The 19,194-nt window shown below is 42.6% G+C and overlaps 1 protein-coding gene across 2 annotated transcripts in view; it reads right to left on the reverse strand.

Moving 5' to 3' along the window:
* The window catches only part of Shaker (potassium voltage-gated channel protein Shaker), a 342,093-nt gene extending 323,226 nt beyond the window's left edge, over positions 1-18,867 (reverse strand). The window contains exons 1-2 of one of the 2 annotated variants that reach the window (XM_076824806.1): positions 17,709-18,867; positions 8,550-9,697 (exon numbers count right to left, since the gene is read on the reverse strand). In XM_076824806.1, coding sequence (XP_076680921.1) covers positions 8,550-8,719 — 170 coding nt within the window. In that variant the 5' untranslated portion in view covers positions 8,720-9,697; positions 17,709-18,867. The remainder of the gene's footprint in view (positions 1-8,549; positions 9,698-17,708) is intronic. The other variant, XM_076824796.1, reaches the window with a different exon arrangement.
* Positions 18,868-19,194: the final 327 nt, after the last annotated feature.

Consider the following 19,194-nt stretch of genomic DNA (forward strand, 5'->3'; position numbering starts at 1 on the left):
ATTTGCATAGGGAATGATTTCAGATAATTTTTAATATTATAAATTACAAATTATCACGGGACAGTATTAAGGATAAATCCAGTCACTTGGCGTGTACTTGGCGTCGAGACGCTGCCGCGTCTCTAGACATACATAGCGCATAAAAGCCAATCGAATAATATTTTACTCAAGGAATATACATTCTACGAGAACATTTAATAAAAGTCAATAAATTTCTTGCGAATCGAATCATCGACTGAAAAGTTGTTAAACGTTGAATTTCCGTTTCGGGCCAATATGACCCGAACGTTGCAGAAGGGCTAGGATCCCTTGAAAGGAGCATCGCGCTTACAAGCCCCGACATTTGTCAGCCAACAAGTAAGTCTCCCGGAATAGGGTCAGCCGAAAGGCGAGGGCATTGTCAGCGGTTGAAGAACGATACCCATCTCCCCTTGCGCCTTGTTTGCTCGCGCCCCGTCGCAACCTATATCCTTCGACGACGCGGGACCAGGAGCAGAGGGAGAGGACGGTTTTTAATTGCGACGGCGACACGCCGAGTGGCCCGCGCTTGTGCGCGCCGCGATCGCGCGCCAGTGTTGGGGGTGGCAAGCGACCAACTATTGTTAGACCGATGCTGTGGAAAAACGGGCGGCAGCGGCTCGTTGGAAACGAGGCGAAGGGGGACAAAGGGCCCCGCGGAGGTTTCGGGATCGACAATGGCCGGATGTGCAGCGCGGGCGAGGGTTCCGCGGGCGCCGCGCCGCCGGAAAGAGAGACTTGTGGCGGAACGTTCCCCGCGAGGCGGAACAAAGCCCCCGGGCACCGCGCGCGATTATCAGTCGAGGAGCCGTCCGATATTGATAACCACCTATTTTCGCGAGACTCGTCCGGCCCGATATCGGGCGATAAATAATTCTGCAAAATTGACGCGGCCCGCTTATATCGAGGCACGCGCGAACCCTTCCCCGTCGAGGAAAAATGGGGAGGGTTTTGGAGAGAATACTTTGGGGCCTCGGGTGCTCTTCGACCGAGTTTATTACGCGATGGACCTCTTTGGTCGCGAGCACCCTGCCCGTGGGACGATCGATGTCCAGTTATAAGGAAAGGGGTTCGTTTCGCGCTATTAGGGGTGGGTTTCCAGCGGCACGCGGAGGCTGCTCGCGACCGGCGCACAGTGGGACAAAACGACCTGCTCCCATATCTCAGAAACTAATTGTCAGCTCAACTTGAAAATTTGTTGTGATTGATGGCTCATCAAATGGTATCATTTGGCAGAAAATTCAGTTAAAAAATCATGGGATCAAAAACGGGCCATTTCTTGGATCACTCTTTAAAGATCACTCAGAATAAATGAGGTTATAATTAAAAGCTGTTGCATAATATATAAGTTTCTGCTTATATGGACTTTTATTAACCTATTATTATAAAACAGATAAAGAGTAATTTTTTCTATTTAATCCATAAGGATTGTATGCTAATAATCCAACTATATGCAGTACCTATATCGCAACGAGTAGTATACCCGAGAAAATGGTTCCACATAGAAGGCAAATGGAAAATATGTCGGTGATCATGGAAATGGTGAAAGTCAAAAATTAAGAAAATTCAATTCATCGCTTACTTTGTGTCCCCTCGCCTTACGTTACAAAATAAGTGAAAAATTCAATTTCTATAAAAATTTTTACTTACACCACTTCCATAATCACCGACGCGATATTCCTTTCTCCTGCTAAAATGAAATTTCTGCCCCTATTTGTAATTTCTAAACATTAAGGTCACCCCTCTCTCCGTGCCCTGCGTGCCACCCAACAAGGTCAATAAGCCTCGTTACGCGTAAGATCGAAGCTTCGGTGCACGCGTACTAGCAGAATCTCGAAGCTCGTTCCCCTCGAAAGCGGTGTGTCGCGCGGAAAAAATCTTACCCTCCTCGCCTGTGTGCGTGGAATCATTTCCTGCTCGGATGTACCACTCGTCGCGGGACATCCAGTAGATTAAAGGGTTAAAGACGCTCCGGCCGGCTTGTGTATCCGCCTCGTGTATTATATCTCGCAGATACGTGTACGTGCGTGTATGTAGGCCGGCAGCTGGAGAAGCTTGATCTCGTTGCGGATCCTGATGCTGTAATTGCACGTAATTTATCGCGTTACCGCGTCAGACTGCGGAGGCCCCGCGAGAAAAGATGGGTGGAAAAACGCGAGAGCAGAAAAATACGGTTAAATTTAGCACGAGCCACGGCAAACGTGCAGGTATTGTAATAACGTTTAACGGAATATCAGACGTGAATGCGAATTTCCGCGGTACCAGTTTCACCCTCGATTAAGCGCTCCCTGACGGGAGCTGTCGTCGTTCAACGTGTACGGTATGTCTGAAAAATAACGCCACCGGCGATGTATTAATACAAAGTTTGCAATACAGTATCGATACACCCTTGTATCGATATTTATAGTATTAAATATCGATATTTTGTCTGGACATTTGGGGTGTTAAATATCGATATTTGGTGTCGATATTTATTGTATTAAATATCGATATTTTGTATCGATATTTATCGTATTAAATATCGATATATTGTATCGATATTTTGTATCGATATTTATCGTATTAAATATCGATATATTGTATCGATATTTTGTATCGATATTTATCGTATTAAATATCGATATATTGTATCGATATTTTGTATCGATATTTATCGTATTAAATATCGATATATTGTATCGATATTTTGTATCGATATTTATCGTATCGATATTTCGTATCTTTCCGATACTTTTTTGTATGGATATTTTAAATCAATATTGGGATATTCGATATTTAACATAACGAATCGATACATAACCTACCAGTATCGAATTTCGATATGTAGGCACTTAAATGATTATGCAATTCCATTTATCTACAAAATTTCAATTGATTAAAACAAACGAATATTTTAAGATTTAAATTATAAATTGTTTATAAATAAAAAGTTTACAATAAAGTACAGCGTATGTGTATATAAATGTAAATATATGATGATATGTACAAAGTATACCTAGGTATGTAAATTTTTCGTTTTCTCAATTTTTTCAAAACCCGGACTTACACTACTTTCAAATTAAACCGTCCATACTGTAAAATGAAACTACTCGTATAATAAATGTACATGTATAATAAAACAATCTAGTTTTAATTAACTCTTCGTTGGCGCACCACTTTTTTCGATCAACTTCGACATACCTGGGTGGCTCACACACAGAGCAATTTCTGAACGACTGCCATTCTCATCTAAAGAATCCAATCGTTATGAAAAAAAATCATGGGTTAATTTCGAGGTGTCAGGAATGTATTCCAATTGTATTTTGATTGAAATTTTATCACAGTTTTTGTAAAAAAAATTCTAGATTACCATGCGTCGAGAAAAAACGAAGGAGATATCCAAAAAATTGTAACTTTTACAAATTTCAATATTAGAAGCTAAACATTTACAGAGTTGTTATTCAGATATAATATTTTCAGAGAAAAAAGAGTCTGTAAGACAGCTTTGGAAAAAGATATTTATTTCGCATATATAAGGAGAGCGTCAAAATCAACTTATGGGTGGCTCACACCCAAAGTATCAACGAAGTGTTAAACTGTAATTAATTCAACCTTGAGTTCGTTACTGTCTTTCATTTTACGTACCGGAATATATCGGTACTAGGTGCATCGATATTTTTTCCAATCCTTAATTCAAACACAGATAATATGCGTGAAAGACGTTCGTTTTATGCAAAGTGTGTTCCTTCGGCATTAATGCAACGCTGGGCACGGTGAACCAATGTACGGGTAGATTTCTGGAGATCTGCTTTCGGAATCGACTTGGGTATCCTTGTCACGACTGCTTGTATGGTTGGAATGCGATCGTAGCGTGTCCCTTTCACTGGAATTTTCAGGCTTGGAAATAGGAAGTAATCACAGGGAGCCAAATCAGGCGAAAACGGCGGATGGTCAAGCACTGTTATTTGCTTCCTGGGCAAAAATTCACGTATCACCGCTGTACGAGGAACAGGTGCATTACTTCCAACCACTTCCAATACTCAAGCTGATTCCGAAAGCGGAACCCCAGAAATCTAGCCATACATTGGTTGAACGTTAGAGTGCAACGAAATATAGCGGCATTATTTTTTTTTTTATTATTCATGACTTCTAATAGTTGGCAAAAGTTGCCTTTTATAATGGTATTTAAGGTACCGCAAGTTACTTCAAAATCATTATTTTTATTGATTTTATGAATTTTATTTTAAAGGAAGATATCATACTTTTTACAAATACGCTTAGTGTTTGAATTATTTATAGTTATTTTTCGGACACACTGTGTAAATATATACCCCCCAAGTGTGTCGTCATTTTTCCTAACGTCACTGTGAATCGAAGCTTCTTAGAAGTGACTTAGCGAGACTTTCAATTAATTTGCGTAAAAATCGTGATCACGGGGAAGATGGAAAAGAAATGCAAAATTTTCATGGATGTACTTAGGCCTTTCGCTGCGAGGGTATTTAAATTTTCAGATGATCCTTGAAAAGTGTCGATTTTAGACGAATGAAAAAGGTTTTTAATTTTCAACTTGTGTTTGCCGATAGAACTGTCTCAGAGGGGCTCAAAAATGGAATCCAAAAAATAAACAGTCGACCAGATATATCGGAGAACGTTACTGAGTATTACAGAGAATACATTTCTCAATGCGTGGACAAAAATTCAAATCCGCAGCGAAAGGATTAAGCTTTATTCGGTAAATGGTCCTTCGCTAGATACACAGCAGAGAATTTCAAATTTTTCGAAAAGAGTAAATTCAGTAAAAATTGTGGTATGCAAACTGAGAATTCTAAATGGAGCTGCTCATCAGTTGGTACATTTATCAAAAACTTTAGCTGGAAATACATACGAGCAAAGTTCTGTGAAAGATAGCGCTAAGGGGAAACGGACCGTTTGTGGTCAGACACATTCTGAAGCCTCTGTAACAGTAGATCCATTTCTCTGTAGCTTATAATTAGTTGAAACCAGAGACCATAACAGTTTAAAAAGTTATAGTGAATGAATTAATACTTTTGTTACGAATAACCAGAACAGTTAAAAATTAATATTTCTTTAAACATTGCAATTTCGAAAAATTTCTATAAACTTCAGTGACGATTGCCTACATTCAAATAAAAATTAACATTTCCTCGTTGACCTTTTCCGAAGAAATTTTTAAAATAATTTACTTTTGGCCTCTGGTAGAAACCAACAACCTTAGATTCTCTTTTTATACAATTTCCTTATTAAGAAGTGCTGTCACATAACGAAACGACAACTGGGGGACACACAGGTACTTAAGGGGTTATACCTAGTCAGGCGGCCGAAAAGAGGCGAATATTTGTGAATTTTTTGTTGAAGAAACGGAAGCATATATTTTTACAAAACTAATTGCGTTTCAAAGAGCAACATGTAAAGAACATTTGGTAATTTTTTCGTAGAAAAATATTTACGTTTATAATAAAATAACAAGCGACATCCAAGAAGCATTTTTAAAAATTTGCTTTCGCGGTGAGCACTGTCATTCGGAACCAGATTATCTAAAATCAAAAAACAAAAAAGATTTCGTTAGTATATTAATGTATCCTCTTGTTGACGAAGAGAATTTTCCGAAATGTTAATTTAAAACAAAATGACGGCTATTTTAAGTTGAAATCCTGATTTCTTTCGCGTGATTTTGCACGAAAAAATCAGGATTTCAACTTTAAATAGCCGCCATTTTATTTTAAAGTAATCTTTCGGAAATTCCCTCCGTTAATCAGAGGATACATTAATATACTAACGAAATCTTTTTTGTTTTTTGATTTTAGATAATCTGGTTCCGAATGGTAATGCTCACCGCAAAACCAAATTTTTAAAAATGCTTCTTGGATGTCGCTTGTTATTTTATTATAAACGTAAATATTTTTCCACGAAAAAATTACCAAATGTTCTTTAAATGTTGCTCTTTTAAACGCAAGAAGTTTTGTAAAAATATATGCTTCCGTTTCTTCAAAAAAAAATCACAAATATTCGCCTCTTTTCGGCCGCCTGACTAGGTATAACCCCTTAAAAGAGTTTATATTGATCTGCATACAATGCACGCAGCTGATAGAAGAGAGGAAGAATATCAGGCACGTATGGAGACTGTAGAAACACGTAGGTACGAATTCAGTAGCCATTCCATGTAGGACTCTCAAGTTACACCTTCTTTGGCCCTTTTACAACAGCAGAATGTCTCGTTCCTTATATACTACGAAGACGTCGCTCGTAAGCTCCAATTAAGGCATTACGTCGATATTGTCAGCAGATCGGTTCGACATTTTAAATTCAATGCCTGAGGAAATATGAAACTCTCCTTCACCACCCCTATTTCACGATCACGTATTGCCGTTTTGAAGCCATTAGCCCCACTTCACCGTGCCTGCACGCCACTCATAAAAATACCCTTCAACTTGGAGGCCCAGAATTTGATGAAAGAATATCCAGCATACTCGAGCAGTGCTCTATAGTTGGAAAAGGGAAGTTCGATTCTTCCTGAATACAAACTACCCCCGGGGCGAACAGCCCTGTTCGCCTGGTCAGAGACCAGGGATGGGCACGTTTCATTTGAAATTAAAATAGGACATATCGATTGGCCCTAACGTCCCAGTCTACCGTTTGCAATAGTGCCATTTTATATATCAAACATTTTTCAAAGGAAATCGCTGTTAGAACTATCAATTCAGTCTCGCATTTAGGACGTTATTTAAAATCGAGTGAAGTGTCGATTTGCTGGGAGCAACGAATTCATTGCCAACCCCTTTTAACAGTCAGAAACCACTTTAAGTCAAAGATGAATGGATGGGAACCTCAGGGCGGTCGTAAGGGAGCGAGGGTTAAGCGTAAACGTTGCGACGCCTTAAGAATATCACTCTGCGAGCGAAGTAGGGTCATTTAATTAATTATTTCGTTAATTCCTTATCTTAGAAGCAAATATTCTCCTCTGTCTTCAAGTGCTACCCCTTCGGGAGCAGGAAAAATCGCGGGAAAGTATCCCCTGTCCCAAAATAAGAATTCAAAGAACAGCAGCTCAAAACTACTTGTATTATCATCCCTTAAGTAATGCGGGTTTCCTGAGGATTGAGTTTTAAGTATTAGAACTCGTCGCGATAGGCACTTATCTGTTTGATATATATTATTGTGAATGTGAAAGACCAGTGAATCTTGGGATTTAACGTAATTCCTAAGGGTAGGTTTTCCTACACGCGACTGGACGCAACGTCAAGAATTGCAGAGTCTATTTTCTCGAAAACGAAGCGCAATATTAAATAAGTGTTATATATATATAAAATATTTTCCTATTACAAAGTCAGGAGTCGGAGTCGGGAATTTTGACTGCCGATCCCGCAGCCCCGGGCAAAAGTCCGAAATATCCCACAAAACATTCAAACCTCGAACTCCCAACAGATGCTGGTAAATATTAGGATTTACCTATCAACCTTGTTGGTAGAAACTCGAAGTTCAAATATTTTATAAAACATTTCGGAATTTTACCGCCCCGCAGCGGTGAATCTTACCGTTCGCCGGTAAATTCCAAGATTCACTGGACCTCGAACTTTTATAGCAACATGTACGTGCCACCATCGTAAATAGGAAGCTTCAAACAATGTTCTACGAAAAGTTCGCGAGTGTAAATCGAATATTGCGGTTATTGTAAACTTTTGAAATGGATGTGATAAAAGAATGTGTTCAGCGTGTAATATTGTATGGATTTAACAAAAAGAAATTCTAATTTTCTAAATTTCCTAAAAAGGCTTCTAAAAATATTCGAACTGGGAACTACAGCCTTTGAGGATGAATAGTAGCTACTGAAAAATTAGCCCAGAAGTTGAATTCGACTTATTACGCGATATTTATTTATTTCCTCCTAATAACTGTATTTGCAGAAAATGTGGTATTCGGTGCAGATTGAATAGGTACTCACTGCTTTTAACCCCTTCAGACCTACCAGTGGCGCACTCTGAATTTAATCTTGGAGGATGCGAATTGAACGTACAAAAATATTTTTAATGCAAATTCAATACAATTCTTTAGGTGATTATAAAAATTTATTTAAAGAATAAAACCCAGTTATCTTTTCTTCTTACAAACCCCCTCTTTGGGGGTGCCAGGGGCCCTTGCTCCATTCTGGGTGCGCCAATCAGGCCCACCTCCGTAATATTACGTTCGATAGGCTAAAAAAAAACTTTTTCCAAAAACACTGCTTCACCCCAGTTTACAAACTAACACAGAAATCCCCAAAAAAGTTACAATTCTTAAACATTGTTCTAAAATTCAGTCTGTCATTAAGGGGTTAAAAGCTACCGAATAAAAAAAATTCTTAAAATTCTTCACTAAATTTCCAACAATTCCCACAATTACCCCGCACAGCATGAGTGACCCAATACTCACAAACCCGCATCACTTACAAGAGGACCTACTAAGTCTACAGGAGATCTCCAAAGATCCGAGGCGCGTGGACTAAAGAGTTGCCTACAACCTAGAATCTAAAGAACATAGTTGGTGTCGTGACTCACTGATTGAGGGTCCGGTCGTTGCTGCCAGTGGTCGCAGATCCCTGGACACCGGAGGCGGCGGCAGCGGCTGACCCCGAGTCGTGATGCCTTCTCTCCTTGTGGACAATGCCCATTAACTTCATCCATGGATTGTTGGCCGCATGGGCGCCCATGCCGCCGCTCTGCCACATTGCGCTCGCCAGTCTCGCACCTTTCGCAGGAGCCCTTCCCGGGCTCTGACGTTTCCTCTAGCCTGGCCGGAAGCGCGTCGCTCCCGTCCACCACTGTTTCCCACTTGTCCCACACCACCACCACCTTCTGCTTCACCCTCTGCTCGACAGTCTCCTCGCTGTCGCTCAGCTTCCCGCGATCACCGCTCTCCAAGAGTCGCGCGCTGTCGCTCAGCTTCCCGCGATCGCCGCTCTCCAAGAGTCGCGCGCTGTCGCTCAGCTTCCCGCGATCGCCGCTCTCCAAGAGTCGCGCGCTGTGGTCGCGACCGGTAAGCAAGTCCCCGCAAACGGGACGCCGTTGATGTTCCCTCTCCTCTCCGAATGCGACGCGCCGAGGAACAGCGATCTCCGCGGCCCCGAACGTGACTCGCGCGCGAGCAATGTCTTTGACACGTAGCCGGTCGGAATCGGTACCGGCGATCGGTAAGCGTTGTCCCCCGTGGACGACGGCCGCGTGCGAATTGGCAAGACAGAGCAGCCCCGAGGCTAAGAGGTCATGTTCGCGATGAGAGCGCAGCAGGCCCACGCGATCGGCAGGCCTGGCCGGCCCTGCGTAGCTGCGAGCTGCCTCGATCGGCCCCGTAGGCTCCCTAGCCCGCCCTTCGAGCACCTCCACCATCTAATCCTCCGTTTCTTCACTAGCCCTTGCCGGCCCCTCGCACCCACTTTTCACACGTACACTGGTCCCCTCTGATACGCTGCCGCTACGCCCCGACGGTCCCCTTTGTCCTGCCTTCCGCCGATTCGATCGATCCTTCCCGCCGGGACACGGGCCGCGTACCAACACCCTTCTTAGCAGTCACGCTCTTCCTCCTCTTCCACTTGCTGCCTCTCAGCTTCGGCTACTCCTCCTCCCACCTTCCTCCTGTCCACCTTCGGCGACTCCTCGCTGGTCCCTGGCTCCGTGTCGCCTCGAGCTCCCTTCCTCCGCGACTATACCTGAACACACAGACGGACGTTTTAGTTTTTACCATTTCCTTTTCGGGTCAACTGCACGCTCCACCGCCTCAACCTCCTCCCACTCCCGACCGCCGTTCGATTTGTCCGTAACACTGGAAAAACTTGGGACATTGCTTCACGCTCGGAAGCTAGCTGCAGCGGGCTCCAGCTTTAACTTCGCGGCGCTCGACAGGCTTGAAAGCTCCCCGAAACCCGGCACTTCCGAAGTCCGTTCGACCTACCCTCCTGCCGGTCGCTCGCGGAGCCCCTCGAACCTCCCAGCGGCTGACAATTAAATTCTACCGCCCCCTCTATCGCCCTGGGATCGGGAGTGGACGAAATTGCTTTTCAATCTCGCGAACGCTCGCGGAGAACACGGAGATCGAGATGAACGAGATGCTGGCAACCTTGCGACTGCGAGATCGTAGATCAATCTTCGATCTTCCGTAAGGTAAGCCGAGGTGAGTCCGCCCGGTAGGAGAGTCGGACGTGTCGATATATTTTGGACTCTGTACGTGAAATGATTCGACCGACTTCAAAAACAAAAGATACAAATATTTTTTAAGTCCAAATGACTTCACGTAGCTGCCAAATGACTTCACACAGCCGCTTTAGCTAGATAGCTAAACCGCACTGAAAAACAAAAAATAAAAATATTTTTGAAGTTGGCGCCAAATTGTTAAAAACTGACATACAAATTCATACTTAAACTACGATTTTTTATTTGGTCAGTTTTTAATAATTTGGCGCCAACTTCAAAAATATTTTTATTTTTTATTTCTTCAATGCGGATTTTGGAAGTCGGCTAAATTTTTCTGTTTTAAATTGTTTATTTTACATTCTTCAGTTGTTCGTAAATGTTTGGTGTTTTCTCTTAATTAACGTTTATTCTGTAGCAAACAGATTAAATAGTTAAAAGTTTTTTTAATAGTTTTTTGGAGAAATTTTTCTTAAAGTTGGGAACAGTTTTTTTTCTAAAAAAATCATAAATATCAGTTGGGCACTATCAGTGAGGACACCTTAAGGGAGGTCACTCATATTATTCTTCACTTCATATTATTCTTTATATCGACGAAAATAATACTATAAATAAAAACTAAAATTAAAATTTTAGGTCCAGTCCCAGTGTAAATTATTCAACATTAAGAAAATTTTCTTCTTTTTGCAATCAGATGACTGTGCCAGGTGCTACACCTAATGCAAACATCGTTGAACAGGTTGATACGATTCCACAGTAATTAATAAATAATAAGAAGGATAAAAAAAGATTCTACAAGTTTAAAGATGCCTCCTTATATCCCAAAAGAGTTCAATGCAATATTAACAATACTTTTTCCCCAAAAAATCATAAATTTCGGTGTCTGTTACACTAGAATCCCCCTTTAAGGAGGGTCCTAACGTCGCCACTCGTTATATCTCGCAAAGTAAGCTCTAAAATTTAAACTTATGCTACATGAAACATGAATAATTTCTCTATACATTCAGTCAAATTAAATATAAAAATATCAATTATTATTCAAGTAACTTCCATTCAGCTTTTGCCAGGCGATATTAGGTACCACCATTGGCGCACCCAGAGGAGGGGCCAAGGGGTCCTAACATTCCCAAAGAAAAAGGAAAAACGACATTAATATATCACTTCAGTCAGAAGTGATTCAAGAGCTTCGTAACAAAAAAAAAACAAAACTCGATTTTATTCCGTAAATAAATTTTCATAATCACCTAACGAATTTTATTAAATTTGCATTGAAAATATCTCGGCTCCCGCCAAGATTAAACCCTAAGTGCACCACTGTGCACCACCACCCTAATATATACCCGCGTCCCGACTCTGCATCGGTACACAAGAGAAGCTCAAGTTCGAGCCCGCGAAGGAAAAGTGGCTACACTTATTCAGGTGGGATGGCTCGTTACAAGGTGGAGCCCTCGAGGCACAAAGAAGGTATTGGCCTCTCGTAAAGAGTATCCACAAGCTCTTGGCACGAAGAGACTCCCTCGATCAACCCTCGCGCCGTAACCGCCTCTAATTATATTCCCAGGGCTCGAATCACAGACGCAACTATTCTCCAAACTTTCCGCCAAATCTCATTAAGGCTGTAATTAAAAATTACTCGAAGCCCGATACCTCCCATCCACCAGGGATCACCGTATCGAGACTCCGGCCGAGTCCCAAGAAAAAACTCGATCGAAGAGGCGACTTTGTGCCAGCACGCTCGAGTGCGCGAAATTATGCGACGCGGGGGTGGGAACCTTGAAGCACGTCCAGCGAAAGGCTCCCGGAAGGATATGCACGTGAAATAAGCCCGCGCGTGCATTCGGGCGATTCAGGAGCGCCGCGAGACACCAGCTATTGATCCCCCTTTAAAAATATATCTGGAAATCGGCGCAATAATAGCCGCGGCATTCCGCTAAAGATAAAGTGGAACTCTTTCGGGCCGTTTCGCTCGGCCTTGTTGTCCTAGCTGCCGCTGCGAAAACATCACGCGACCGTGGCACAAATTACTCCCCAAACTTCCGACAGTCTCGCCCGTCGAATCCCCCCCGCCCGCGATCTTAAACCGGGGGGGGGGCATTTAACGGCAACCCCCAGCATCGTGTCCAGGGTTTGTGGCCGTTTTATACGCGAACCGTCTCACCCCGCCCGCGTCGATAATTATCTGTATCGCGCGGCGCGAAATTGTCGAGAAACTTCGCCGGATTATTAACTACCGTAATCAGCCCGCTTGAAAATTCAGCCCCGGTCGACTGAGCGGCTACGTCCAGTGACGTGAGATATTGGTCTCAACTATCGATAACGCTTATCGATATATATTTTTTTCGTTCAATATCGATGCGCTAAATATATTATCCGAAAAGTATTGATAGTGACAATATCGATGCGAAGATACCGTGTGAATTTACCAATTAAAAAATAAGTTACATATATTTAACGGAATATCATTTGGAGTAAAAAGAATTTGCTAAGATGAAATTTTCTACGTAGCATTAAGAAATTATTTTATTTAAATTAACTTAAATTTACTTTTCAAATCATATTTATAAAGCACACTAGAATTTATATTTTAATAAGATACATTATGGGCATTCTTCAACATGAGAGTACGAAAAAGAAATGCTGAATTTTGTTTACACGTTTTATTTCGAAAATTATTGGCTTAAAGGTGCAGTAGAAATTATCGATATTTTCACGCAAATTATCGATACCTGTAAATTAGTGTTTAAAATGTAAAATATCGATAAAAAAAATATCAAAATTTGGATAAAAAATATCGATATATCGACAGGAAAATATCGAGAAAAAAAATTTCGATATATCGCCAGGAAAATATCGATAACAATATCGATATATCGATAGGCAAATATTGATAAGAATATCGATATATCGATAGGCAAATATTGATAAAAAATATCGATATATCGACAGCCAAATATCAATATATACAATTATCGATAAATATCGCGCATCACTACCCGCGTCGCGCGTCTCTTCCGCGTTGGATCCTCTCGATTAAAACCCGACATCGACGCGAGCCAAAGCGAGCGATTGTCCTGCGACGTGAATGGCAACAGAGTTTCGGAAGGGGGTGGAATTAATTCGTTTCTACTTGGAATTAATGTCATCTCTCGCGGCCGTAATTCACCGGGGCAACAACCGGGAACGATGGGGCGGGGGGGTGGAAATTTACGAGCCACCCCGGGCGGGCTTCTCAGGAGCAGGAAAAATCTAATAGCGCCGAAACCGCACTCGTTACGAGAAGCTTTCCCCGCTGAACGGAAAAAGAGAACCACGACTGGGAAGAAAGGGAGAGCCATCAATTCGTGGACACAAAGGAATGGGCGCAACGAATCGCGCGGAACGGGACCGGAGTTCCAATTCTGGGTTACCGCGTGCAAATTCAATATTTGGTGGGTCACGCGTGTCTTGAAGGCGGTTTATTGCTTGGAGGGGTGGAGGCTGTAGCGTGGATAATGGTATTCTGGAGTGCAATATGTTTGGGCACTGTAAACGGGGGAAAAGTAATTGGTCAAGGCCAGTTGTCCTGCTGTGTATCGCGGAAGACGTAATCCCCACGTCTAAACTAGTGTTGTATGACTTTGAAAGAGAGGGAGCCTTTTACTCGGATGAGGAATGAAATTTTGGTCGCCACGAACGGGTGAGTTTTTAGTCGAATAAGAATTTGTCTAGGAAACATTAATAATTTTTATTCGGATAATTATTTACTCGTTGCAAGGGTCGTATGAAAACAATTTTAGAAAACTAACAAGGGAAGTGAGACAACCGGAAAATTTAGAAAATTATGCAACTTTGTGTGCAAGCAGGGTTTTAGGGGGTGGAATCACCCCTTGAAAAAGTGGCAAATTTTTTTTTTTTTATATCTACAAAACTGTGTAAAAATAATTATCGAATTAAGGACTGGTAGTGGAGGTAACTTGAAAATTATGGAAAAGTATTTACCTTCGCCCTGTTTTCGATAATTATTTTATGCAGTTTCGTAGATATAAAAAAAAGCACGCAACTTTTGTTTAAACTCTATTTCGATATCTCTCACGGTTTTCGAGATAGTCCTCGAAAAAGAAACTTCTGCATTTTTTCAGGGGGTGGTTTCACCCCCTAAAACCGCACTATGACACCAACAAGAAGTAAGTATGCGTTCCGGATGAACTACTACAATTGCGCAGAAAGTTGAATAATTTTCTGATTTTTCGGGTTGCCTAACTTCGTTTGTAAAATGAAATTAAAACAATGGAGAGTTATTCGTGCCATTAATTTAATAATTCTGTAATAGGTATTCGAATAAATTATTCGATTATTACCCAGATAAAACATTCGACTGAATTGAATTGAGGACCTTGCAGCAAGAGGGGTGGAGATCCATTTTTGACAGCTTTTGAATTATGACGTATAATATACATAAAAAAATCTAAGTTTCTAAAATTAAAATTCTAAAATTATAACTAAGTTTATAGTAGTAGTGAATGAAATAGTCTGCTTAAACTTCGTCGTTAATGCCTATTTTTGTTTTTCATTGAATATTTTTAAAATGAAACAAAATTAAGCCCATACAAGAACCTCACAAAAGAATATAGTCGTTCCAAATATGATGTCCGCTTAGAGCGCCAATCATTCTACAATTTAGTGCCAAACTCCGCTCTCGAAGCGCAGTGGGCGGAGCGAAGCAACGCAACCTAGAGTGGGGGTTACGTAGCCGGCAGAGTGGGGATGGCTCTCCGCCAGCCTCGCAGGACCATTTGACTTTGTCCCGACTGTACTCTAGTCACACTGTGATGGGCAAACGTTTTGGGGTCTGCGCAGCCCTGTAATGAACGTTTGATAGCCCGAAACCTCAAGGGTATCGATTTACACACCACTCGAGTGCGCCTCGAGTGCCTAACTGTATTCCTCCTATCCACAATACACATCACTCGAGTCAACCGCACGCCGCAGACATCCCGTCACTCATCTCGGCGATGGAATTACCTTATACAGTAGCACGTGCCCGAAATAAATATCCTGAAAGATCGACGAATCCTCCGATTCCATCGACAGACTTATTTATCGACCGGCGAAGGACAAAGCGAGACGGCAGGCAACGCCTGGCAAATTCTCTCCTCTCGTTCCAGCGGAGTAGTCCGCGATCGATGGGATCGGGCACCGAATGAATTCCCGTCTCGGCGATTAGGTGTACGCGCAACCGTCCCCGAACAGCTTCGGGCTCGCCTCGGGAGGGCAAAATCATTTTACATCGCGACCTACTCCAACGGCAACTTCTCGAAGCACCGAGCTTCCCACCAGCCACCCTCGGAAGACGATACATTTTTCCAGCGCAACACGGAACACGCGACTCGCAGCTGTTACCCCGGCGAGGCTCGTGCTCCGGCAAGCTTTCATGCTGCGAGCGGCGGGGACGCTCGCTGGAATCGAGAGCCGTGAGCAGTTGGAGGAACTTCGTCGAAACAGGGGTGCGAGAGTATCGAGTCCTTTTTATCTACCTTCGCCCGTATAAATCTGTCTTGTTTGTTCGAGAAACTCCGCTACTCTCTGGAGTGTGACCCGGCCAGATTGCCTTACGGTTCGGCTGTTATTCTGTGCTCACGGTGCGTTCTGTTTCAGCGGGAATCTTTACGAATAAACAGTAAGGGAAGCTTGTTTATGCCGCTGCATTCTGCGGCGAATTTAATCCCTCGCGGACCCGCGTCGACGCTGTATTTCATTTCGCCCGTTACGGCGCTGAGTCTAGGTCGACATTGGATTTTACGACAATTGCTACGTGGCCCGCATAGGTCTGCGGTTCCGGTGATCCGAGGCATTTCCGCCGAAAATATAACCGTCGTTGATAAGAAATATGGATTCATACTGTTTCGGAAAACCGCGATTAATACCACTAGGAATACAGACAAGGGTGATTTGTAAGAAGACATATTTGGTCCCGGAGGAACAATTGTTATTGTCAATTTTTCGAAACAGCTGTCACCAGTGCAAGGTCTGGGTAGGGTTCCTCCTATTCCACTGTTTCAAAATTTCTACCCTTCTGGGTTTTATTTTCTGAAACAACAACTGTGTGCTCAGGATTTAATCTTGGTCCTATAACACAGTTCGACAAAATTTGACTTTTCTACGGACTTGTAACATTTAATAGCCGTTTCTTATAGGTTCTGGTGCGCTGAAAACGAATCCGCAAACCGTTTGTCGCTATTACCCTCAGTTTTTGAGAAATTCGATTTTTAAAAAAAATGCAAATTTTCAACTTTGAACATCTTTTCTGTCGAAACTGTAATAGTTACTCGGTTGCTTGTTGCGTCAAATTATTCTATGAACCCTCCCGAATACAAGGATATAAGTTATTAGTGCATTATGAACATTTAAATATGATTAAAGGGAATGATCAAAGGGAAATATCCGAAATGCACTCATTTTTGCAGATATCTTTCAATTTATTTCCAAAACTAAGGGTCTAGGAGAAAATCTGACTGCTCCACGCGACGCAGCAGACATTTTCCCTTCGGAAATCATCAACAGAAGTGGTATGTCACGTTTTGTTTTCAATACAGAAGCGAAATAGTTTGGCAAAACGTGCGGCGCCAACGGTTATGCCTAGTCAGGCGGTCGAAAAGAGGCGAATATTTGTGAATTTTTTTTTTTGAAGAAGCGGAAGCGTATATTTTTACAGAACTTTTTGCGCTTAAAAGAGCAACATTTAAAGAACATTTGGTAATTTTTTCGTAGAAAAATATTTACGTTTATAATAAAATAACAAGCGACATCCAAGAAGCATTTTTAAAAATTTGGTTGTGCGGTGAGCATTACATTCGGAACCAGATTATCTAAAATCAAAAAACAAAAAAGATTTCGTTAGTATATTAATGTATCCTCAGGTTGACGGAGAGAATTTTCCGAAATATTAAGTTAAAACAAAATGGCGGCTATTTAAAATTGAAATCCTGATGTTTTCGCGTAATTTTGGCAGGAAAAAATCAGGATTTCAACTTTAAATAGCCGCCATGTTGTTTTAACTTAATATTTCGGAAAATTCTCTCCGTCAACCTGAGGATACATTAATATACTAACGAAATCTTTTTTGATTTTTGATTTTAATGCACTAATAACTTATATCCTTGTGTTCGGGAGGGTTCATAGAATAATTTGACGCAACAAGCAACCGAGTAACTATTACTGTTTCGACACAAAAAATGTTTCAAGTTGAAAATATGTATTTTTTTTTTCAAAATGGAATTTCTCGAAAACTGAGGGTGATATCGACAAACGATTTTCGGATTCGTTTTCAGCGCACGAAAACCTATAAGAAACGGCTATTGAATGTTACAAGTCCGAAAAAAAGTCAAAACTAGTCGAACTGTGTAATTCATGAATAATAGTACCGTATCTCCTTCCGTACCGTACAAAAACGTCAAAAATAATAAAGAAGGAAAAGAAAGATCTTTAAACAACAGACCACCCCGCCTTTCAGTGGGGACGCTTCTCACCCTTCTATCCTCCTCTGGTTCTTCTCACCTGTTTCGCGTGGCAGCCGACCGCAGCCGATGAGATAAGCGACGAAGCGGCGAAGAGTGCTCGACGCCGCACTCGTTACTCGTTTCTCTCGGTTTAGACGAGAAGAAAATGTAGAGCTGGCGGAATCGAGGGCCGTGCGAGCCACTCGTGGTCTTCGTCCTTCAGCCGCCGTCACGGCGTCGCGAGCGCATCTTGCACCGCACACAAGACAATAATCAACCACGGAAACGAGGATTCCACCGCGGAACGTCTTCGTCACCCGCGCTACTCTTGCCACCCTTCCTTCCTTCCTGGCTCCCTTTCTCGGTCCACCCCCACTATCCACCTTGGCTCCCGCGTTCACCCTTCAACCGGATCTGTATTGGCCAGGAGCCAGCCACGCGGTCGTTGTTCTCCAGGATGACGGCGCGTAGCCACGCACGAGCTCGGTTTCAGCCTTCCTCCGCCTCACAGCGCCGATCGACATCTCCGCGGGAGAGCTTAATGCCAATTAATCGCGACGGTGGCTCTTGCTCGTTTTTTCCATCTGCGGGACCGTGGAACCAGTTAGAAGCCACCCCTTCGCGCGGCCAAACTAATCTAACGCGTCCCCTTTGTATTCAACTTCTCGTCGCCAACGTCCCCGTTACTTCGCCAACGGCGAAGTAAACGCGAGGAGATCGTCGCGCGGAACGAATGGCGCCGCGATCATGGGGGTTGTCGAAGGAGAGAGAGAGGATCTGCTCGAAGTGACGTTCGCACGTGCTGTGCCAATATTTCCGCGGACCTTTGGCGATTGTAACGAGAGGGGAGGCTCCGAGGGAAGAGGCGGGATTCTTTGTGCGGCTGAACTCAAGGTCAATTATCCCACGCTCCTCGAGCAATTCTCGCCCTTATGAACGAGGCCAGGCAGCGTGGCTGGCATCGCTGATAGAAACGCTACAGGTCGTCTTCTAATGTCGTCCAGAGGGCGAGACAGAGAGAGAAATGTGAAGGGATGGCGCAGCGGTAGCTGGAGGAAGACGAGAGGCTGCCAAATGAAAAACCACCGGTTACCAGTGATACCACGTGCTGAAATCGGGCGCGGCTTCCTTTCGAATCTCCACGCCTACTGCTGCAGCGACAATTCGGAAAGAAAGGGAATTCAAGCTCCTGGTTTCTTTAAATTAATAAATACCGATCAATCGCTAATAATTGGAAACGAACCTAACAACCTCCGCCCGTAAGTAAATAAATAAAAATGCAGAGAAACTGGCTTTAGGGATATTCCATGCGAACTCGGACAGATTTCGGAGTAAGTTTTCGTAGATTGCTGAAATTTGAATATGTTGTAGGCTTTAGTGATATTTAAACGTACCTCAAAGGATTTTTCAAAATTTTGAAAAATGACGATTTTACAGCTGTTTGAAGTTAAGTGCTAACTTTTTTTCTATACATTATAGCTATGGAAGTAGTAAACGGATGGAGATGAGCTTTACGGTGCTTATAGAGAAGATATTAAAGTTTT

This window comes from Andrena cerasifolii, chromosome 1 (genome assembly GCF_050908995.1).
Source record: "Andrena cerasifolii isolate SP2316 chromosome 1, iyAndCera1_principal, whole genome shotgun sequence".
Classification (NCBI taxonomy): domain Eukaryota; kingdom Metazoa; phylum Arthropoda; class Insecta; order Hymenoptera; family Andrenidae; genus Andrena; species Andrena cerasifolii.